Source organism: Malaclemys terrapin, chromosome 19 (genome assembly GCF_027887155.1).
Source record: "Malaclemys terrapin pileata isolate rMalTer1 chromosome 19, rMalTer1.hap1, whole genome shotgun sequence".
NCBI lineage: Eukaryota > Metazoa > Chordata > Testudines > Emydidae > Malaclemys > Malaclemys terrapin.
Window position 1 is genome coordinate 13,737,090 of NC_071523.1, and position 24,087 is coordinate 13,761,176.

At 46.8% G+C, this 24,087-nt stretch overlaps 1 protein-coding gene across 8 annotated transcripts in view; it reads left to right on the forward strand.

Annotated features, from left to right (window-relative positions):
• Nucleotides 1-24,087, forward strand: part of SAMD11 (sterile alpha motif domain containing 11) — a 179,538-nt gene that overhangs the window by 38,614 nt on the left and 116,837 nt on the right. For 7 of the 8 annotated variants that reach the window (XM_054009060.1, XM_054009052.1, XM_054009053.1 and 4 more), the window contains exon 3: nt 21,317-21,495. The exons of the other annotated variant lie outside the window; for it this stretch is intronic. In XM_054009060.1, the coding sequence (XP_053865035.1) occupies nt 21,317-21,495 (179 nt within the window). The remainder of the gene's footprint in view (nt 1-21,316; nt 21,496-24,087) is intronic. 8 annotated transcript variants of the gene reach the window in all.

Genomic DNA, 24,087 nt, shown 5'->3' on the forward strand with positions numbered 1-24,087 from the left:
CCTCTGTGTCACGCGCATGTTCTCCATTTCAGGGCTACTTGCTTTGTCAGGAGCTTTGGGAGAAAAGCTCCCATAATTTAACTCCTCACCCCAATGAGTTAGAAAAACAAGGGGTGGCTAGTATCTAGTGGGGACACGTTTTTTGTTGGCCAGCTAGGAGGCAATGGGACTGTTCCGTTGTGGTGTTTTGTACGCTGTAGGACAAGCAGGCTCGGATACAAGGAACTCACTGTTTCAGAAGCTGCCATGGGATTGGCGACTGGCTGTCGTCTTGGTTGTAACTTGAGTAGTGACTCATGAGCTGAAGGAAGTGGCCGTTGTTAACTGTCGGGATTGGGTTTGTGAAGAGCCCTTTGAAGGGGTGTGTATGGAGGTTCTTAGGTAGAGGCCTGTGACAGGCTCTGTCAGGCCTTCTCTGCCCCTTGCTGGAGGCATTAGCACCTCGACACTAGGGTTGCCACCTGTCTGGGTTTTGGCTTCTGTGTCCAGGTGCCATTCAAGGTTGCCAGGTGCCCGGTTTTCAACTGGAAATTCCGGTCAAAAAGGGGGACCTGGCAGTGTCTGGTCAGATGTACCGACCGGACACCCTGGTTACCACGGGGCGGTGCTGAGTCATTTACCCGCGCCAGCCCCACTCAGCTGGGGCCGCCTTCTAACCGCAGGCAGGCTCCTTGTCCAGCTTCTGCAGCTCCTGTTCCAGCCCCGGAGCAGAGAGAGCCCATTGGGGGGGAGGGAGAGGGAGGTGGAGATGATCCAGCAAGCGACGAGGGGATCGGGGGGAGGAGCAAGTGATGGGGCGGGCCTTGGGAGAAGAGCAGGGAGGGGGTGGGGCCTTAAGGGAAGAGGCAGAGTGAGGGCGTGGCATCAGGGGAAGAGGCGGGGTGGGGGTGGGGCCTTGGAGGCAGGGGTGGGGCCTTGGAGGCAGGGACGGGGCCTCATTACCAGCAATTAGAAAGGTAGCAACCTTACCTGACCCCCTTGGCTCAAGGAAAATCCACTCGGAGCGGGCTACCAACTGGACAAGCCTTCAGAGGCCTGGAAGAAATACTGACCAATAAGGAGCCAGAAGGCGAGTAAAAAAGGCTTTCCTGCTCCTTCTCCTTCTCACTGGCAGAGCTTGGGGAGACTGGAACAGAGGAGTCACTCCTCAGCGCTAGCCCGGAACCCCAGGGCCAGGTCAGGGCTTTGCCTTCAGGTGCTACAACGAAGTGCTTGCGTCTAGGGTGACCAGACAGCAAATGTGAAAAATCGGGACAGGATGGGGGGTAATAGGAGCCTATATAAGAAAAAGACGCAAAAATCGGGACAGTCCCTATAAAATCAGGACATCTGGTCACCCTATTTGCGTCTGAGGTTTTGTTCAAGCTTATGGCGTGGTCCACCCTGCTCAAAGCAGGTGGCGAAACTTATGAACTAAGGCGGGGAATGCCTGCAGTACCCTTCTTGGTCCCACAGGGCGGCGTTGCAGAGCAGCCCTACCTGCCCCAATGGCAGATCCAATGAGGGAAAGGTAAGTAGGTGTCTTCCCTCTGCTCCTTTCTGCAGTAGTTTTGTGACTGATCCAAGATTTTGCTGATTCTCCTCAAATCAGCACCTGGCTGTTCACTCCTCTTCTCTTATTGCCGCTCCGACCTCCTTTGCAACACCCCTTGTGCGTCCTGGCTGGGCCCCAAGCCACCACAGCCCTGTCCTGCCGCACCCCCGCTGTCTGGTACGGAGTCTCTTGAGCTCTGCGATGTGGGCTGCCATGTACTTCCCACTAGGATGAGACCACCATGCTCTTGTCACTGCCGAGGCTGGTTTTGAGCCAGGACAGGCTTTCTGGGGTCCCTAGACCCAGTCAGCGTTGTCATGAATAGCAGAATCAAGGAGGAGGAGCTTGACTGCTCTGCAAAGACTTGGCGGAAACTATGGGTATGTCTACTCTATGCCAGCCGTGGGTTTTTTATTGCAATGTAGACATACCGTAGGAGAACAGTTAAAATTAATTCATGATCAGCTGAATCATCTGGCTCCATGTCTAGTTGGCAGCCGGTTTCAAGCGGAGTGCCCCAAGGGTCGGTCCTGGGGCCGGTTTTGTTTAATATCTTTATTAATGATCTGGGGGATGGTGTGGACTGCATTCTCAGCAAGTTTGCAGATGACACTAAACTAGGAGGCGTGGTAGATACTCTAGAGGGTAGGGATCGGATACAGTGGGACCTAGACAAATTAGAGGATTGGGCCAAAAAAAACCTGATGAGGTTCAACAAGGACAAGAGTCCTGCACTTAGGACGGAAGAATCCCATGCACTGCTACAGACTAGGGACCGAATGGCTAGGGAGCAGTTCTGCAGAAAAGGACCTAGGGGTCACAGTGGACGAGAAGCTGGATATGAGTCAACAGTGTGCTCTTGTTGCCAAGAAGGCTAACGGCATTTTGGGCTGTATAAGTAGGGGCATTGCCAGCAGATCGAGGAACGTGATCGTTCCCCTTTATTCGACTTTGGTGAGACCTCATCTGGAATACTGTGTCCAGTTTTGGGCCCCACACTAGAAGAAGGATGTGGAAAAATTGGAAAGAGTCCAGCGGAGGGCAACAAAAATTATTAGGGGTCTGGAGCACATGACTTATGAGGAGAGACTGAGGGAACTGGGATTGTTTAGTCTCCAGAAGAGAAGAATGAGGGGGGATTTGATAGCAGCCTTCAACTACCTGAAGGGGGGTTCCAAAGAGGATGAAGCTCGGCTGTTCTCAGTGGTGGCAGATGACGGAACAAGGAGCAATGGTCTCAAGTTGCAGTGGGGGAGGTCCAGGTTGGATATTAGGAAACACTATTTCACTAGGAGGGTGGTGAAGCACTGGAATGCGTTACCTAGGGAGGTGGTGGAGTCTCCTTCCTTGGAGGTTTTTAAGGCCCGGCTTGACAAAGCCCTGGCTGGGATGATTTAGTTGGGAATTGGTCCTGCTTTGAGCAGGGGGTTGGACTAGATGACCTCTTGAGGTCTCTTCCAACCCTGGTATTCTATGATTCTATGAATCAGACATTTACCTCTGCACTAAGGGGAGAGAGAGAGAGAGAGAGAGAGAGAGAGAGAGTGTGTGTGTTTTCATTGATTTGTTTATTTTTTTCTTTAGGAAACACATTGCCATATTTGAAGTGAATGTATTATCCCTGGCTAGAGCAGGGCACCGGGAATCCTACTTCTAGCTCTGCTGCTGAATCCCTCTGTGACCTTGTGCCAGTCACCTAACCTCTTTGTGTCTCAGCTGCCTTACCTCTAAAATGGGGATAAATCTACTCACCTTCTCCCCACAGGGGTTGGAAGCCTTTAAATACCAAATGCTTATCAAGGGTTTTGGAGTCCTCAAGCTGCATAAAGGCAGCGTATTATTAGAGTGGGCCACACTGCTTCTTATTTGCTCAGCTTTTGTTTGCTTTCTGCTCTCTGTGGCTGGGAGGGAGCTGGAGGGACTGTATGGCTTTTCTCGTTTGCGAGCTGCAGGTTTCAGAGTATTTTATTTTTAAGGAAGAGTCCCTTTCACCGCCTTCACCAAATGTCTCAGGAAATATAGTTTGCAGTTACAAACTGCACCAATTGTTCTCACATATGCGTATTGGCTGTTTGTTTGTTTGTTTTTAAAGTAGTTGTAAAGTGCTATGTCTAATTAAACAAAAGCCATCTTGGAAACTTGAAAGTGATCCACTAACACATCTTTGGACTTCTCTTGTTTGCATTGGAATTTCAAAGTTTCTTTGATCGGCCTTGGAGGACAGGATGGTTCTAAAGAAATCTTGCGGGCAGACCTGGGTACTGCCCACCCTGTAAGTGGAAGCTTATCCTTTGACGTTCTCGAGCTGCCCTCCGGTGCTGGCATTGAGCTTCCATCATTTCTGTGTACAAAGCTCATTAGGGCCTGGAAAGCACAAATGACCTTGGAGAGGGGGTGTTAATGGAAGACTTGTAGCTTGAGTGCCACGTTCTCAAACGGGACATCCACCAGCCAGGGAGGATGCTGCTGGGTGGTCCTGTCAGGGAGGCAGCTGTGGTTGATTTTTGGCACCAACCTCCCCTGGGAAATACCCGCATGCGTTGCAAAACTTCTCTGGTTACTCTGTCTCCGTTGTGTGAAGCAGCTGTTGTTTCTCTGCCCTGATCAGCATGTCAGTTTGGCTGCTCCACTTTTGAGGGGAACTTCTGGGAAATCATGGTTGTCTTAAAAGACAAAAAAAAGTCCCCTGTTAGTTTCTGTCTCTTTCTCCCTGCTACACAGGTGGGATAACCTGTTGAAACTGACAGTAGAATTGGCTTAGTTCAGTCGATAACATGGTGCTTTTTGTAGAGGATTCAGCGGGGGATCGGAAGTTAAGAAACCTGGGATTCTGTCCAGGACTCTTCCACGGATGAAGTTATTTGGCTTTGGGCAAGTCACTAAAGCCTCTATTTTCCAATTGGCCATGGGTTTTGGGTACCCCGGTGTTTTGGCAGCCCAGCCTCCGACTCCTTTTGGCCTGGATTTTCAAAGGTGCTGAGCCTCCTACAACGCCCAGTGACTTGAACTGTGGGTGCTTAGCACACCTGAAAATCAGTTTCAAACAGTCTTGAACTGGGCACCCAAAAAAATGGAGGGACTCAAACTTAGTAGCCACTTTTGAAAATCTGGGCCTCAACTGCTCCGTGACTCAGTTCACCTCTCTAGAATGAAGATAATTATTGACCTTTGTAAAGCACAGCAAGGTCTTTGGTTGAGGGCTATTGCTTCGCTTTCTATTAAAAGAACAATGTCTATATATTTTTTCCCTTTAAGAAAAATTCCACTTTGCTTTTTCACCTCTATAAACATTGCCCTGTGTCACAGCAAAGGCTGCCAACAAGGAAAAGCCACCTTTAGGGACAGGGCAGGAGGTGAAAATTGCACCCTGTCTCCTGCCAAAGCCAGTCCTGCCTGTTGAAAAGTCTGACAAGCAGAGGCTGGGCCCAGCGTATCTTCTGAGGAGCAGCCCATAAGCTGAGGGCATGAGTCTGAGGAACATCCAAGAAATACTTCCAGCAAGTCTCTCCACAACAAAATAAAAGTATAAACACAGGGGCGGCTCTCTTCTCTCCCCCACTGAATTTTGGGGGGAAAGTCTGTGTTTGCTTAGTCCTGACGGGACAAACGCTGGAATGAAATGCTAACTCCCGAGAGAACGTGGGGGGGTTCTTCGGTCACTTCTCCTTCTCTTATCCAAGAAGTCCTGTAGTGTGTATTCTAAAGGGGAAGGGGAAATGTACAAGACAGGGTCCTTTAGCTCCTTGTCTCTTCAATGGGGGGTGGGGAGTGAGGGAAGGGATTCAAATACAAAGAAAAATAACATAAGCTTTGCTTATCCTTAGAAGAAGGTAGCATCTGTGGCCAAATCCTCAGCTGGCGTCAGTTGACGTAGCTCCATGAGTGCTGATTTACATTGACTGGAAGTTCTGGCCTTACCTCTCTGCTTCCTCCTTTTAACCTCAGCATTGTACTGAAGGCACGCACAGATTATTTAGTGCGGGACCGCCACAGGAAGTAATATCCAGCCTGCTCCTCGAGCTTCTTCCAAAGAGCCTTTGAAAACGAGTAGCTCCAAAAGACAAACACTTTCCCCCACTTCTGAGCTCCCCCCGCAAAGGTTAGGAGTTCCCAGTGGCTATTTCCAGAACAGAAAAGCTCCAGCTTTAGTTACAAATTATCCTTCAAGCTTTATAATGTGCTGGAAGGTAATAAATGGGAAGTGTTTCCTTCTATTCACAAATCTGATTCCTCTGTTTCTTTACAGCTTCAACAAATAATGCTGATGTCGATAGACACAGCTACCACCTCCAGATTCCGAGCAGCTTTCGTTTTGTTTTTAAAATGATTTACTTGTACTATAGTAGAACCCAAGGGCTCCCTTAAGCCAGACACATGGTAAGAGATGGTCCCTGCCCCAAAGAGCTTACAGTCTAAATAGTAACTAAGACAAAGGACGGGAGAAAAAAAGATAGTGTCACTAACCTCATTTTTAAGATGAGGAAACGGAGGCACAAAGAGGTCCAGTCACTTGTCCAAGGCCACACAGGAAGTCTGTGGTTGATCCAGGAATCATTTTCTTGTTTGATCCCCAGATCCCTTCCAAAAAAGAAGTTGAACATGCCGCCGGAAGTGGATCTGAAGTGTCTCTAATGGAGTTGAGAGCCACTGTGCCACAGCCTTGAGCAGGGTAAAGTTCGCATCACCTCCAAAGATTGAAACCCAAGATTCTAAGCAAGTAAAGAATTTACAAGTCTGCCTTGTCATTCGTTTATGAGGCCTCATATAGTACAAGACGGTTATGTTCCAGGTCCCCACTTTTTATAGCCAGCTCCCTCACCTCCACAGCCAGAAGGAATTTGTGGCTCAGCCTTAGATGCTGAGTTTATATCCAAAGGCTAATTTAGTCCAAGGCCCTGTTTGATAGAATAAAATTGTTTAGGGGCTCCCTTGGCAATACTATTATGGAAACTTTTTAGATTTCAAGAGATTTAAACTTCCTCCTGGGTGTAGGACATAAAGGAGCCAGCACAGGCAGCAAGGTAAGGCACACACATATCAGTCAAAGTCAGAGTGTTGATCATTTTGTCTTTTTCTCTGACCGGGTGTCTGGAAATATTTCCTACGACACGTTAGCTCAGAAGCAGAGCAAATAGCTCCGGGTAATTCCTCAAACTCCAGCAAAGAGTAAGATGTTCATAGTGGGAAGGCTCATTGCAACTCTTGAGTTGGTTGTACAAGAGAGACGGAAGAGCCTTAGAAGTCCTACACAAAGGCTATAAGAATTCAGAGATTCTCCTCCAGTGTGCTTCAATGCCTCTCCTATAGAGCCAGAAGTGCTTAGTGAAGTTTGGAGCATTGTTAAACATATACTCCAAGTTGAGAGCAATTACGCCATTCCTCAGAGGAGAACAAGATACTTGTAGACCCCAAAGAAACACATGAATACTGACCAGTGAGAGATCTTCCTGCCTTGAAACATTCCTTTAAAGAAAGGAGGGTTCCTATATCAAGAATCTCCCCATCTCACAAAGGGGATGGCAATAGAAGATGGCCTCTCCTCTATGCTATCAAAAGAGGAGTAATTGCAATTCATCATACACTTACCTGCTTCATCAGATTTGCTGCAGCAAACCATCATTACCAGTGCCAGTTGAGTGATTGTTGGTACCCCAGGCTTTTTCCCATTTGACAGGAAAGCGTGCGGATGTTTCATTTTTTAGATGCCCTACTTGTAAAAGCAGAATCATTTCACAGGACATCACTTCCAGAACATACAGATGTACAGCCGCTGGGTCCATTATACAGTTCAAGGAGAGCTCTTCTAAATGTGTCTCAACCGCATTTTACTCTCTTGGGAGGAAGATTTCACGCGTCCAGTAATCTGGGACTTCTTCCCCCACACCACCATCTCAAGATGAAAGACTTGTAATGTGGATCCTAAGAGATTCTGCTTCTAATGGGATCTTGTAGGGGTGATGGTGTAATGGTCAGTTCTTCAGTTCAGATTATTTTAATCTCCTCCCTTAGGGCTTGTACACACCACGCTTACTTTGGTATAACTCAAGTCACTCAGGGATGTGAAAAAGCCACCCCTTTGAGCGATGTAAATTAGACCAATCTAAGTGCTGTTGTGGACACTGCTATGTTAGCAGGAGAAGCTCTCCCACTGACATAGCTACCACCGCTCGGGGAGTGGAGTAATTCTGTCGACGGGATAGAGCGTCCGCACTAGCCGTGTGACAGTGTCACAGCTACATGGGGTATAGCTGCACCGCTGTAGCTATTCTAGTGTAGACTAGCCCTTAGATCACTGAGGACTATTTTCTTGCAATCTTTGAAAGTCCTTTACATTGTTCTATGGCAGCTGACTAAACTGACTTATTGTCAGACCAACCTTTAACTGATCCAGGCTTGTTTGAGAATAGCAATAGATACCAGTCTTCTGGGACAGGATGCAAGAATGGGCATGCTCATTGTGACAAGGCAGATGGTCAACAAGAGAGTCACATTGCAGCATAAACTGAAGCCAGCCAGCAATGACTTCAAAACATTTTTCTACACTAGGTACATCAAGACTATAGCAGGTATCCTATTAGAGGCCAATGACAGGACCGCAGTGGCCTATATAAATTGACAAGAGGGTACAGAAACCTCCAGCCTACATCAAGAAATGATTCAGATGTGCTACTGTAGCTGGGGAAGAGGAAGATGACAATAAAAACAACTTATATCCAAACAAAACTACATCGTTCAATAGATTGGTCCACAGACAGGCCTTCCCCCCAGGAGAATGGGAACTCTACCAACAGATGTTCTGCCAAAGAGCGAATATGTGGAATTTCCCTGTGATACACTTCACTAGCATCCAGGAGCGGCAGGAAAGTACAAGACCGTTCCAGACATCAGGAGGAGAAAGCGCACAAGATATATGACTTTTTGCTCTCGGGCTGTGAGCAGCCAGTAATGGTGTAGGCATTTCCCACCTCTTCCTTTTCTGCCACGAGAAGGCAGAATAACAACAGAGGGGAAGAGAAGGTTAGATAGGTCACTTCATACTGGACCTGTAGCTCCCAGTTTTCATGGTCAAGGTCGATGCCATTCAGTGAACCATGAAAAATTCTGCTGTACTTGGGAAGAGCTTACTGTATAGGTACTCCATCTGTCTCCCCACGGCAACCTAATAGATAAGGCACTGGTTCCTAAACCGGGGATAGTGGATCCATGTCCCATCTGGGGGAGATGGTATTTCTCTTTCAAGGATTGTGGTGGATGCTCCAACACTGGCAGTATTAAAATCAAGGTTAGATCTTTTTCTAAAAGATCTGCTCTAGTCCAAGCAGGAATTAATTCAGGGAATTTCTCTGGCCTGTGCTGTGCAGGAGGGCAGACTAGCTGATTAAAATGGTCCCTTCTAGGTTTGGAATCTATGCGTCTGGAAAGAAGGAAACTAACTGCCAGCTGATGCAAGCGCAAACCCTGCAGTCCCAGGACCTTTGGAGCATTTGCTGGAACAGTTAAGAGCTTTGTCCGAGAAGGGATCTTTTCTCAGTGTCTCTCAGATGAGGTTATTCTTAGTCCAGCTCTAAAAGTCTAGAGAAGATAGCTTCTTTCCCTTTCCTGGACCAACAAGTATTGCTCTTCTGTTGTGCCCTAAGCCTCAGCAACTTAAGGAAATTCAGCTGTGTTCTCCCGATGTGCACAAGGGCAACAGGGTATTTCTGTTCTGGAACTCAATCGGATTCTTTGTTTTGCTTCATTTTGGCGCATGGGAGTGATGGGGGGTCTTGAAAGGGTCATGAGGTGTAAGCCATCCTCAAGATGAGTTAAATCTGCCATGCAACAAGCTTTACCTGCAGCCAATAAGACTCCTCCTCCTGTGATAGTTGTGAAAGTTTGGCATAAGTCACCTGGAGGATTCTTACGCTGCGTCAGTTATTGAGGGGGGGAGAATAACCCTGAAAATCACACATTGTTTCTGGATTTCAGTCCCAGTGAGAAAATAAATTGTCGGGTATGTAGAAATGCCCCCTTTTTCTAGCCGTCACTTCATTCTTTTTTTAAAAATGTTTTTTTAAAGGGACAGTTTCAAAAGTAGATTGATCCCAAAGTTTGACCCACCTAAAACTTCAGACCAAGCAGCCCAGCACTTATGAGGGAGTCTGTATTAACAAACCAACCTGCACCCATGATGGAAGAAAACATCTTCGAGGAAGGAAATGGGTTTTTGGTTTTGACTGTTATAAACAATGGGGTGAAAAGAAATATTCCCCCCAATTTGAAAAATAGCTTTTGAACAGAGTTCTCCTTTTGAAAACATTTGGTGGGCAGGATTCGTTCCAGCTATTGGGCCTGCCAACGGACTGGTCAGTTGCCACTTTGGCAGGAGAAGTGTAAATATTGCACTCAAACGATGACCTAGGAAGAGCAAATATAGAAGGACGCCAGAGTGCAAGCGTTAGCAGAAGCAAGGAGGGCTGGATTTTCTTCTCCTTCGTCCTTATTCAGTGCCTTTCACCTGGAAATCTCAAAGCTCTTTAAAAAGTTGGTAAGCTTTACCACCTCTCTTATAGGTGGGGAAACTGAGGCACAGTGCAATGGAATGGCTTGCCCATGGTCATGCAGTGAACCAAGCTATGAACTCAGGTCTTCAGGTTCCCTTTCCTTTTGCTTATTTTTTCAACCTTTCTACCAATTGAGTTTTCATTAGAGAGGGGGAAAACAGAACTGGTTTGGATCAAGATCTTGCTTTATATGAACCCCCAGATTGTTGGGGAAGAAAGGGTGTTGTTCCTGTGAATGGCTCTCATTTTGGCCATGTGACAGGGTATAGAGGCAACAAAGAATTAATAGTAACTCAGGCTTGCACAGGTGAGGAGAGGGAACATTGCAGTAACAGCTCCAGGACGAGGCATAGAGAGAGTTTGCCTGGGAGAAGACTATTCCCTGAACCTATGGCCCTAGAGGAAATATTTTTGCTACATTTTGATGTTTATCTGTGATCAGGAGATAAAATTCTCACTGGAAGTGGGATCTAATGGGCTGATTGTGTGTGTGTGCACGTCTCCAATCAGCACCAGTATTTTTTTTTTTATTTCATAAGGCCCAAAGCAGAAAACTTCAAACAATCCCAAGATTGGAAAAAGTCCCCTTGGCCTAGGGTGCTGTAATTCCCGCACACCTGTTTGTCTCATTGCCTCATCTCCCTGTGTTTGGAAGCTTACCCGAGGGCTTGTCTGCATTGCAGGAGTGGTTTAGCTTTGGCTCAGCTACGCGGGTGTAACTGCACCAGGGCAAACCCCTCGTGGAGGCACGCTGAACTGATGTTAATTAGCAATAGGCTGGCCTGGTGGTTAGGGAGTTAGTCTGGACTTAGGAGACCTGGGTTCCATTACCTGTTCTGCCTCAGACTTCCTGTGTGACCTTGGGCAAGTCCCGTAGCCTCTCTTGACCTCCGGTCCCCATTTGTGAAACGGGGATGATAATTCTCTTCCTCTTAGGATGCTATGACAAAAAATGCAGCAGAAACTATGAGGTGCTCAGAAATTACAGCACTGGGGGCCATAGTAGCACCTAAGAGAGAGATACCGGTGCAGCTTAGTTTGGTTTCAAAGCTGTGTCACTCTAACTGGGCTGGAGCAGCCAAGCCCTGAGATGCCCGTGAGCAGATGATTTTTGCCTCAGGGACCTCCTCCTTCTGATGTTTATTACCATTCATAGATTATAAAGGCAGAAGGGACCATTGTGATCTTCTCTGACCTCCCATATGACAGGCCGCAGGGTTTCCCTGAGTTAATTATATTAATGTGTGCGTTGCTCAAAATCCAATCAGAAGGAAAGGAAACCCCATCGAATTCTGTCAGGACCCAACCCGTTCTCTCAGCCAGCTCCAATATGCATCGGTGGACACGGCCCAGAAGATACAAGAATAGATGACGTGATACTTTCTAAAGTGTAACAGGATGGCAATGTGCAGGTCATGCCTTCCTCAAATGGCTGATCCAGGAGAGGATAACAGCCTACTGCTGCTGCCAGCTGCTGGAGTTCCTCCTCTAGCTCAAGCAGCAGGAGGTCTTTGCTGCGGTGCAGCTTTGGGATTCCTGCTTTGCTGATGACCCTTGCCGGGAGGCGCTTTGGGATCGGGGCCCTGCCTGCTTTTGTGCTTGTACCGCGTTGGTGCCTCTGGAAACAAGTAATAAATAATAAACGTGTTAGCCATCAGGTTAGGAGCTGGACTGAATTTGACAGGGAGTCAGAAAATAGCTGCGCTGGAAAGCTGCTGACTGTTGTTTTATTCATTTGTTCATTACTGAACATCGGAGCAGGGAATAAGGTGGGAGGGCTGGACAGCTTGTTCTATCTGTGACCTCTGTTTTAATGGTGAAGCGGGGAAGCGCCTGGGATCCGAGCTGCTGCTGCAATACTGGATTTGCTATCGAAACAATCAACATGGTAGACCACTGGTCTAGAACATTTAATGAAGGCCCCGGGGAGAATACAGGCTGATTCTGAAACTGAATTGACCCTTCCTTAGGTGTTTATATTAATCACAGCCAAGCCTAATTGCAAACTCTGGGCAAAAGAACAGTTAATTATCCTATGGGGGGATGTTTAGCTGCTTTTCTTGTGTCATTTCCCTAATTAAAGCAATTTGGCTGGGTTTTTTTAAATCACTTCCAAGAACTCAGAACCTCCCGTCCCTTCTCCAAATTTTATTATCAATAAAAAGAGAAAGAAATGCAGTCTGGACTTGAGAATTTCCTCCACATATGGAACAGATTTAGCATTCTTCAGCTCCCAGCAGTGGCAACACACAGATCTTATTCCTTGCCCCCTGCCCCACCAATTCCCTCTCGACTCGTGTGTTTCCCGCAGCTACGTATGAGGGTAGGGGGGGGAAGTACACCCTGTAGCTTCTTCTTTCTGTCTTTCATGCAAATCATCTTGTGTGAGCAGAACTTATATATTTGCATGCGTACTACTTTTCTGTGTGTGAGTCTTTAAACGTTGCTGGTTTTGATGCTGAAGAGGTGGCGTCCACAAGGACTGCACCTGTTCAGCTGTTTGGGTCAACTCCCTGTAGTATCAGATGTCCAGATTTTGCCTTGCAGTCAGTGTGGACTGGCGAGAGCTTTACTTTTGTATCATTTTTTTTTTCATTGAGATTCTGCTGTGCAGCTTGTGTAGCAGAGGCCTTTGCGTCGCTGGGATCAATTAAATACTCACCAGGGACTTTCTGGGAGGAATCTTTCCTTTTCTGGCTGACTTTGAATGTCACAACAGGGCGTTCAGCTGTTTTGACCTCCTTGCAGTAGCTCCCCAGGGCAGGAAACCTTTCCTAACCCACCCTCCCCAACGTCTGCACTCTCCACCAGTCATTCCATCTGCAAGCTTTCACAGAGCTCTGATGCAATATTGCAGTTTTGGTATTCTTGGCTAAGGGGAACACAGCTCCGGTGGAGTGCTACAAGGGAGTTGGACGGGTAGGCGTAGAGTGGTTTTATTTTGTAACTCTGATTACTTTGATTAGCCATGGTGAGCCAGAGCCATTCCCACCCTCTGGAAGGGCAGAAAGATTATCATAATTCTTCTTCTTCCTTCTATTCCACAACAGAACCATTACCTGTTTTCAGGCTTCTGGTACACTCAGACACAATTGTTCCCAAGTTGTTTTGCCTTTTTAGTGCCATTGCATCCTTAACCTTTTGGTAAACTGTGGGGTTAAATTTCATGTCAATTTCTATCTCGTGTGGCCATGGGCGGGAAAGTGACTGCCCGTGATTTAAAAAATAAAAAAAGACAATGAAAGCAATTAATGGTATGAAAAGATCCTAGGAGGGTGAAGTGTGAGTGACTGGCAGCTGGACTGACACAGGAACAACTGGGTGGGTCGTGGGGTGCGGGTGGGAAATAGCGGGATATTGACTCAAATTCCAGCTGGATTTCGTTATTCCGTAATCTTAATCCGCAAAAATAATCATAAGCAATATATAAAGGGGAAAAAGAAGCTGATAATACATAGGCGATTCTGCTCTGCGTCCAGTACTTATCATTCTGAAAGCTGTAGAGAAATGTTTGACTTCCTAATTACACCAAAATAAGGATAAAATTGTCTATTTTTTCCCCTCGATCCAAGGGTGAGAGAATCTTTGGGTTATGAAAGGGAGTGCTGGCTCTGAAGGGATTTCCTCTGGGCTCAGTCAGTGTTTGTGCTGGAAGCACACGCCTTGATGACTTTTTTTTTTTTTTTTAAACCTTATGTTTTTTGGGGATGATTTCCCTGGGACAACACCTCTATGGTAACTGTGCAACAGCCGTAATGCTCTTATTAGCCTTTCGGGCGGCTGGTGCTTAACCCACTGACGACTCAGAGCAAATCCTCCGTGTAGAAGGGCTTTAATTAACCTCTGTGTTACTATTATCTGTTTACCCTCCATAAAACGAGAGTGAGAACCTGTCCTTTCTCCCACCTCAGCTACATTGTAGGCTCTTTGGGGCTGTCACTGTCTTTCACTACCGCCTAGTCTACATGCAGTTTTTCTACTGGTTTAACTACTTTGGGTAGGGGTGTGATTTTGTACCAACATAGTTATATTGGTAACAGCCTCTAATGTGGAGAAAGTTACAATGGTGTAAAGGTGAATAACCCAGGTATGGAAATGAGGTTTATACTGATATTAAGTGTAACTGTGTCCACGCCAGGGGGTTGTACTGCTTTAACTATATCAGTTTCTAAAGAAATACAGTGATACAGAAACAGTTGTAGATCTGGGTGTACAGCCTATAGCATATTGGGGCTTCTAGGCAGGGCTACCCAGGGGGTAGAACACTGGCCTGGGTTCTGTTCCCGGTTCTGCCACTGGCCTGCTGGTTGATCTTGGGCAAGTCACTTCATCTCAGTGTGCCTCAATTTCCCTATCTATAAAATGGGGATAATGACAGTGCCCTCTTTGGTAAAGCACTTAGAGAGCTACGTCTGGAAAGCGCTGTGTAGGAGCTGGGTGATGTGATGTGATTGTTGTCTCAGTTGGGGGTTATAATACAAAAACTGCCCCAGTGAAGATCTGCAGGGGCATTTGTGCTGGAGCCCTTGTGGTATAAACAAGTAGGATTTGCTGGCCAGGTGTTCTGTGTGGGCCCCTTGGCTTTGCTCCCCTTTACCCCCTTTGATCTGAAATAGCCCGCATCTGATTAAGACACACTGTAAAATTCATTTGTTCCCCCAAACATTTGAAAACTGGGGGGATAGGAAAGTATTTAAAGGGGAGGGAGATTTGAGTTTCAAGTTGCCTGTCTCGCTGGTAGTGGTATCATTGTACTACTGCATAGTGGATGTATACGTTTTTAGCGATTGCCGATCAGCTGTACAAAGGCATCTGGGTAATGCTGAGAATCTCTGTTTTTAGTAAATTTCTCTCATGGTGTGGGAGGGTTCCTGGAGTTTCCCTCCTTATCCTCACTTCCCCACTCCCTAGTGACCTGTGGCTTTTCACATAGCACCTGGTGGTTAATCAGAACGGCTCTGTGAATGGTAGTGACAGGAAGGGGGAGGACTGGCTGGGAAAAGAGAAGTTTTGAAAAATGAAATGACTTGCTGAGTAATACTGGGAGGCATGTCCATTCTAGGTACCATGCGCTACCCCAAGGAACCTTCTAATATGAATCAGAAATTGGCAGCTCCTTAAGAGATCACTACCTAGAGCTCTGGTCCTCATTAAAAAAGCCACCACTTACTGTGCAGGGGAATCCGAGGTATTTCTAAAGGGAACTAACTGCTGGAACTCGACACCCCTTCTGCAGTAAGTGTTGGTAACTGTTGACTTTTATAATGGTAACCACTCTACACTTGTGGTTGAGAGGAATAAAAAGCCACATCACAATTTTTGTTCTGGTCTGTCATGTGTATGTTCACATGAAGGCTAGTTTCTTTTCAGAAACCCATCACTTTCTTTTAAAATACAACATGCATATTTAACCATGGTGGGAGGGAAATTTCTTCCTGACCTCTGCTCATTATCTGCTTACACCCTGAAGCCTGGGAATTGATTGCTCTGGTAGCTGCTATCCTCATTCATGTAATTGCTGGTGGTGTTTGTATTTGCAAGACTGTCTAATTTTTTACTGAGTAATTAGCTCCAATAATATCTTGTGACAGTGAGTTCCACAGATTAAAAAAGTACATTTTAACTGTCCTGCCTCAGTTTCTCTAGGTGTCCTCTTGTTCTTGGGCTATAGGGGATAAATTAATAAAGCGATTTCATTCATTAATAAGATGCAAGTGGGAAGTAGTTCCAGATTCAGCTTTGCTTATGGATTCATTTAGTCTAGATTGAGACTTTTCTGAAGGGCTTGATTTAGGTTGGCCTCTTGCCTTTCTTTGCTAAAAACTCATGCACCCCATTGGGCACTGTGCATTTCTCTAGCAGAGGCATTGCCTTCCTGCTGCTGAGATAGAGTATGGGCCATTATATAAATTCAGGATGACTCTGGGAGGAGCCAGAGATGCTCAAGTGACGCTTTCAGACCATCAGGATAGATCATCCCTTGGATTAGGCTAAGTGTTTGGTCCTCCAAAGTTGTAATGTGAGCTTGGGTGACGTGGAGCTCTGCAACAGGAGCAGGGGTGAAAGATAACTAGGACAAAGGGGTTGGGGGAAAAGCGTCCAGTTGAACTTGTGCTGCTGTTAGACAAGGAGTTATCCCCTGAGGACACGCAACATGTGGGCCTGCATGTCATGGCTGCGAGTTACAAGCCTTGTGTTTCTGAAGGGAATTGCTGGGGTTAAGGAGCCTGCTGGACTTGGGAGCATTTACCCTACAAAGATAGTTACAAGAGAGGCCTCTGGACTCTCTGGCTTTTCAAAACTCTGATGCAAGAAATGATTGTAAAGGGACACTGATAGGTTGGCGTAGGCATGTACGAGGGGGCTTTCAGAAACCCCATGTTACGAATATAAAAAGTAAATAAATGGGAACAGTGTATTTTGAAAAGAACAAAATTCTCTTGCAGTGTTTGCAACTCAACTATTGCAGCCCCCTGCTAATGTATGAGACCTGCACATAATCTCGCTGCCACACGGACAAGTCTTCCTAGTTGCAAGATGACAAGGCTCCATCAAATAGCTGTAAAGCCCAGACCTACCTATACATAATGATGCCACTGCAGTTTCTGAATGCATAGTAGCACGTAACAGCGCTTTGCTGGATTCATACGTAACTACCTGCCACTTGTGATGTTGAACCACTCCGAATCCGAGTACCTGTATTAACAGTGTTCACCTGCACAGGTGCCTCTTGCTGATGTAATCTGCCTATGGTATTGACAAGGAATGTTGGATCTGATCCGAGAGAGAACAATTCCATTGTCTTTAGTGGACTTTGGCTCAGGCCCAGTGTGTTGATTAATGGTTCTGTTTTACTCACCCCTGGCCTAATCCAGAGCCCTTTGAAATCAGTGGAAAGAGTCCCCTTAATGGAAGCAGGCTCTGGATCAGGCCCGTAGTTGCCTGTATATCTAATATAAATGCAAGGGTGTGTCCACTAGTACATACCCCTGCATGGATTAAGAAAGTGAAATTGATTTCAAACCGACAGGACTAAAGGACAGAATTGACTCTTGCAGTCTGTTTATTTGCCTGACCTGGGAGAAATGCAAATCAACCCCCCAACCGCATAAATAGGACAAATAAAACTTTAAACACTGCAATTCATTTTTAACACTCTAGTAAGTTTTCAGTAGCACAGTTTAGGCATTTTTAAATTAAATACACAGGGTCTGTTTTCCACTCCACCACACGGGCTTGAACGTCAGCATAGACTCCATTCCATTTTAGTGCAATGACACGGGCATAAAGGAGTGGAGAATCAGGCCCTTCAGTGTAACTAGGTTGTCCCTTTTTCGGATCAGGTCTGTGGGTGCCACTTGAGCAAATCGAACAAGGGAGCACAGTCCAGGTGTAACTAGACCTTGCTAGAAGCCTAGTGGATATTTTCTGTCATTGGCTGCTTGTTTGTTTTTAAGTAGAGAGAGTCTCTCTCAAATCACTTTTAAGCCGGTAGGAATGGAGCGTGTCCCTTTGTCGGATGCCATTGTGACTTTGGGGGAGCGGAGGGGGGGGGGGTGTCACTGAACCACACTTTGTGTTGGTGTTTAAGTGAAATGAGTCAATGTATAGAGGTGCAGAGTCTTAGAAATGTTGGTGCGGGGAGAGGAAGAACCTGTGTTGTAGTAAGGCCATTAGTTCTGTTCATGGCCTGGTGGGCTCTTTCTGTAGGTTTAGTGCCTCCTTTTCTGTCGCACTCTCACTCTTGTTAGGTCTGAGGAGTCCCTGAGCAGTCACTGAGACCTGGTAACTGCTCTAAGGTACCATAATGGCCATAAAATGGTTTTTATGATCTGATCAGCGCTGTTCTCTTTAGCCTGCGAAGTCACAGCAGAGAGCATATTGCAATTATTTTGCAGCGGAAATTTGCACACCCTCCCCTCCACCCCCTTTAATTGTTATGATAAATTGCAACTTCAGGAAAATATATAAAGCTCTGGGATGATAAAGCCAACTGATATTCAGCCCTGGCCTTTCAGCATGACTGGAGCCGGGTGCAAACACAACCCTTGTACAGAACACGCTGTGCAAGCCAGCTACAGGGAGTAGCTTTAGACAGAGGCTGAGCTCTGTACAGATTTGCTAACAGAGAGCTGTGTGCAGTGGAGCTGGAGGGAGCCAAGTAGGGGAGAAGAAGCCCCGAGCCTGGGGAAAGTGCATGGGGTGAGGGAAGCAGAGCCTCCATGGCATGTTCCTCCAGGCCTTATAGACTTTAGAAACCGCTCTTTGTATGAACCACGTGGTTGGGTCTCTTGAAGGAGGCAGGCTGGTGTGTGTGTGTTTTTGTGGGGACAGCCATTGTCTGTAGCATCGTCTCTTGGAAGCCCCTGGGGTATCCTCCTCATATAGGCTTCAGACCATCTCGCTCAGCTCTGGCGAATGTGCTGCCTTGCAGCCGAGGGTGGGCGCTTGGGAACCAACACTCAGACATCCTGCCCGCTGCAGCATGTCCCGAGATTCGTACAAATCCTGGGACGTCCAAGGGCTTAGAGAAGAACAGGAGTACTTGTGGCACCTTAGAGACTAACAAATTTATTAGAGCATAAGCTTTCGTGGACTACAGCCCACTTCTTCGGATGCATATAGAATGGAACATATAATGAGGAGATATATATACACACATACAGAGAGCATAAACAGGTGGGAGTTGTCTTACCAACTCTGAGAGGCCAATTAATTAAGAGAAAAAAACTTTTGAAGTGATAATCAAGCTAGCCGAGTACAGACAGTGTGATAAGAAGTGTGAGAGTACTTACAAGGGGAGATAGAGTCAACGTTTGTAATGGCTCAGCCATTCCCAGTCCTTATTCAAACCGGAGTTGATTGTGTCTAGTTTGCATAAGGGCTTAGAGGGATTCGCTCTGTTGCTGTTCCACAAGGGTTCGGACTGCACCACCTCTTCTTCACTCACCCCCAGTTCCTCCCACCCCACCCCAGGAATAATTTGCAAATAAATTGAAAATGTTCCTCTTGGGGAGTGTCTTATCCCCTACATATGAAGGTTTCCCCCATTTTCAGGCCAGTTTGACCCATTGCTTCTCTGTCCCCTGATGTTTGCTGGTCACAGCAGCTGCTCTTTGGCTCTGAAATGCACTAGAATGGGAAGGCTAACAGGCCTCCTTTGGGTTACACCTTTAGGTAGCCGTACCTAATTATTGCAATGATCAGGGCTCCCCTTAATTAACACAACTGGAAAGACATGGACGAGACGTTTTCATTTGGCATTCTTGGAAAAGTTTGAAATGTATTTAGTTAAAAAAAAAAGACTTGCACTGAGGTTTATTCAGCTATCTAGTAGCTCTCCCCTGCTTTTCCAAAGCATTTCATTTGTCAGGATTATTTGGAAGGTCCGAGCTGCAGCCTCTGCGAACCTCTGTGAGGTTAAATGTCGCTCTGCATTTATCTGACCTGGCCTGACACACTTCATCTTCTGCTCTCTGCAAGTCCCTCCTGAAAGCACGCTCCTGTTAAGAGGGCCGCAAGGCCTTGCCTTTCCCACCGAAGAAGATGCATGCACAAATTGTAGGGTCACAGGACTCCTGCTTCACTTCACCGCTTTCATGATTCCCTTTCCAATCACGTGTTTATGTTGATGTCTCGTTAGATTTTAAGTTCTAGAGGGCAAGGACCTTAGCTTTGTATCGGTCTGTCTCGGGTCTCCTAAACCGCTTTCACACCGGGCGTGCGAATATGATGGTTGCCATCTTGCCTGACGGACCTGGGAGTGAACCAATGTGCTTCTACATGAGCTTCTACAGCTTGAGCTAAAAAGCCAAGATTCCCTAACTGGGCCGATAACAAACTCTCATCCTCTGTGGCTCAGGCACAGAGTGGGGGACCTGTGGCGCACACTCACCGGTGGGTTACACCAGTGGTTCTCAGCCAAGGGTACGTGTACCCCTGGGGCTACACAGAGGTCTTCCAGGGGGGACATCAACTCATCTAGATATTTGCCTAGTTTTACAACAGGCTACATAAAAGGCACCAGTGAAGTCAGTACAAACTAAAATTTCGTACAATGACTTGTTTATATTGTTGTATATACTACTATACACTGAAATGTAAATACAATATTTATGTTCTAATTGATTTATTTTATAATTATATGGAAAAAATGAGAAAGGGGCCAATTTTTCAGTAACAGTGTGCTGTGACACTTGTATTTTTAGGTCTGATTTTGTAAGCACGTGGCTTTTAAGTGAGGTGAAACTTGGGGGTACGCAAGACAAATCAGACTCCTGAACGGGGTACAGTAGTCTGGACAGGTGGAGAGCCACTGGGTTACGCTACCCCAATCATAAATGAGATATACGGTTATTATTGGGATCAGCGCCCCATTGTGCCAGGTGCTGTACATGTGTACAACAAAAAGCTGCCCCAAGAGCTTTCAGACTGTTTGTTTGTACTTTGGCTTTCTCAAGAGTTGCGTGGTAATTGACGTACTTTGGCAGGATTGTCTGGGAAGAGTTTGTATAAGCTCCTTCCTCTGTTAAAATCCACCCAGTTTAGCTGGGAGTGTGAAAAGGACAATGAACCCCCCTGTGGTGATAGCTTTACGTTTGCAGTAGTACAGACTGTTTGCTGTTATGGAGGGACGGAGCTTGCCATCCCACGGTGCGGGGAATTTCTATTAGAGTCACAGGGAGTTTGGGGTGTGGGTCAGACCTATAGGTATTCTGGCTGGGGGAAATTCCACCCCAGTGTCGAAAACCTGCAAGAGGTTGTGTGTGTCTCGGGTGGTTCCCCACCCTCCCCTTATGCACCACTTCAGTCAAAATAGGGCTGAAGTGGGACTTAACTGGAGCATAGCCTTGGTGCTCGGGGGGGAAGGGAGTCTCCCCTGTTATGCATAAAATGTATCCTATATAGTTAGTAGGAAATCTCTCAGAGAGAGGGGGGCTGGGCCCTACCTCTGCTGTTGTCTTCCCCTCCTGTTGACCTAGCCCAGCAGGAAGAGCGTAGGAAATGGGGATGTGAAGCGTCTGCCTGTTAGAACTGCAGCAAGTTTATGCTGAGTGTGACAGTCATGAGAACCCCCTTGAAAGTCACCTGTATTCGAACCTTCACACCTGTGTTCACTGGGCACTGACTCTCACAACATAGCAATTTTGAGGCGAGCTTTTTGGTCCTGAGTTGCCTAATCAAATTCTCCTTCTCTTCCCCCTCCCCGACTTTTGTGCCAATTCCTTCCGCTCGCCAGAACCGGGGTCGCCTGGCCGAGAAGAGAACGATCCCTCTGCCTCCCACCAGGCTCCCAAAGAAAGAGCTGACCTCCATTTTCTCACATAGCGACGACAGCGAGGAGAGTGACAAGGCCAATGGTCAACACCCCGAAGTGAAGCAGGAGGAGGATCTGCATATCAGTATCATGAAAAGAAGGTACTTTCCAGCTGTGGGATGCTGGCACTGCGAGCCCAGAGATGGAGAGCACTTGACGGCGGGTCATGGGACTGTGCCAGAGCTGGCACGGGAAGCTCAAGTTCAAAGGACGCCTGTTGGCGTCATCTGCTGAATTAGAAACGGAAGTGTAGCTGTAGCAGATATATATTCATTATCGCAATGAATGGAAGGGGGCTTCCTGCTCTGTGTTCCTTACTGTGACCCACTCACTCCTGTTTGGAGAGGTTGGGTGTCTATGGAGCCTTCAATAGACGTACTATGGAATTTACCTCGGTACTAGTGGCACTCGCCCATTAGACGATAATCTCATTTGACCCTCCGTCCAGTGTTCTGTGACTGTGCTCATGGGGCCTTTTCAATCACAGATGGTAGAACGGGGCAAAAGTCTCGGCGCCAGATCCTCAGCTGGTATAAGGATGCCGAAGCTTCATGGGTTTATGCCAGCTGACGATCTGGCCCTACGGTCCAGTTTGTCCTAACGTGACCTCAGTGATCTAGAACCTTTACAAACTTTGGGCTGTTGGTAAACAGAACGGTGGCAGGCGGGGGAGGGTGGCGTTTATGCTCCTAATTGGAAATGTCAAATTGCGAAAGACAAAATCCCAGGCTTGGCCTGAAGAATGCGATGGTAAGTATTAAAGTAGATGTGTTGAAAGAGCTGTGGATTGAAAATAGTCAGTAAAACGTCAGGAAAGAGAGAGAGAGAGAGAGTGTGTGTGTGTGTGTTTTGAACATCTCTCTGTACTGTGTGTGCTCCTCCTACCTAAAACTGATGCAGAACTGAAAAGGGAATTGAAAATCTTAAGTCACACCTAGGTGTCCCCTAAGTTTGGCTCTAGTGAAAAGCCGCGTCACTCCTGGTATTCAGCTGCAGAACTTTGGGTTCTTGCATCCCTCCAGAGAAATATGTTGTTTATAGGATCTATAACTACAGGAAAATAAATATCCAGAGCGGCTGCATCTCGGCCCCCCCATGCATGTCATTGCTACTCATTTTGATCATCATCTCTCTCTAATGCATAAAATTGCTCAGATTCCCAGACAAGCTCTATAAAAACAGAGGAGTGGAAACTGAAGGCATGTAATTGCTTTTTTGTGTTTTATGCGTTCTTGCTCCTGAGCAGATAAGCCATTTCCCCTTTCCTCCAAGCAGAAGCCGCCGTGTGTAACAACTGCGATCTCAGGAATAAGGGAGTCGAAAAAGTAGCCTGGCCCCTCGGGTGAAGCCCGTCTATAACCAAGAGCTCCTCGCCCATCATGGTAGTTGGTCAACAGTGCTGGCCAAGGGTTATTAGTTGGAAAAAGGGGCAGAGGGGCAGGTGCATCTCGCGCTCTCTCTCCCACATGTGCACACACACGAACCTGGCTAAACAGTCCCAAGAAGCTACCATAATTTCCTACCCCCACCCTCCTTTAATTATGCTTTTAATTCTGCAAAAATTACAATGCTAGGCTTTCTCATTAGGAGGGAGAATAACATAATAAATATTTAATTGATATTCAGGGCCCCCAAAATATAAAGTGCTTTTATCTTAAATCTTTAATTACAGTAATTGCTTGGCCTTGTTTATTAGGAAATGCAGAAAAAAATATTCCTTAATTGTCATTAGCTCCTGGTCCTTCTGCTCACCATTTCACTGCCCCTCCTTCCACTTTTTTGATCAGTTTATTGGAAGGTCTCAGTCTAAATCTTGCTTTGAATTCTTAGGAGGAGGGGCTGATGCTTCCCAGTTAGTTTGAATCCTGTTTACTCCATAGAGGCATTTTTGACCTCACTTTGCTGCTGTTGTGAAAGGGCTGTGTGGGGATATTGCATTTCCTTTTTCGCTTTCAGACCAGCCCAATCCTCTTTCCAGTGGGAGTTGGCTCAGAGGCCCTCTGTGCCTACAGTTCTTGCTAAGACAGGGCTTCGTTCTGAGAGTTGCTGAGCATTGTAGCCGGACCTGCTTACGCTCAGCACCTCTCTGGAGCCTTCCAGAGTAATTGCCGTCTCTGGTACCCTCTAGGGGCCCAGTCTGGGCTCCATTTGTGCTAGCAGGGGTGTTGCCTAGGATCAGGGGTGTAGCGTGATGTCACAGACGGTGGTGTTCAAGTTTGTCCTGAAGCCCGGGCCTTGGAGATTCCTAGTGGCGAGCAAAAAATGGCTGCAGGGAATATGGAGCCTCATTCATTGCAAACGCAGAGTTTGCCAGGGAATCTGTTGGAATGTGGGACCTTTGGAAGGTGGTGGAGGAGTAAAGCATGGAGGCGAAGGAGAGCTTGGTAAAGTTGGTCTGGCTGCTATGTGGATGTGCCAGTATAGAGACAGAGACACCTTATGCTGTCTGTCCTGGCCCAGAGCTATTCTCATGTATGTCTTGATGAAGGGCTAGAATGGCAGAGGCTGCTCCAACGTGCCCAGGCACCGCAGTGGTAGATGGAGTAATAATCAGAGAGAGAGAATGCATTTTCGATAGCGCACCAGGAGGCCCCTGCTGCCCACACCTCCACCTTCAGAAATCTCCTAATGCTCCAGCTCTTACACCTTTAAAGCGCACATTACATCCACTCCTACCCCATGGCCTTGAATGC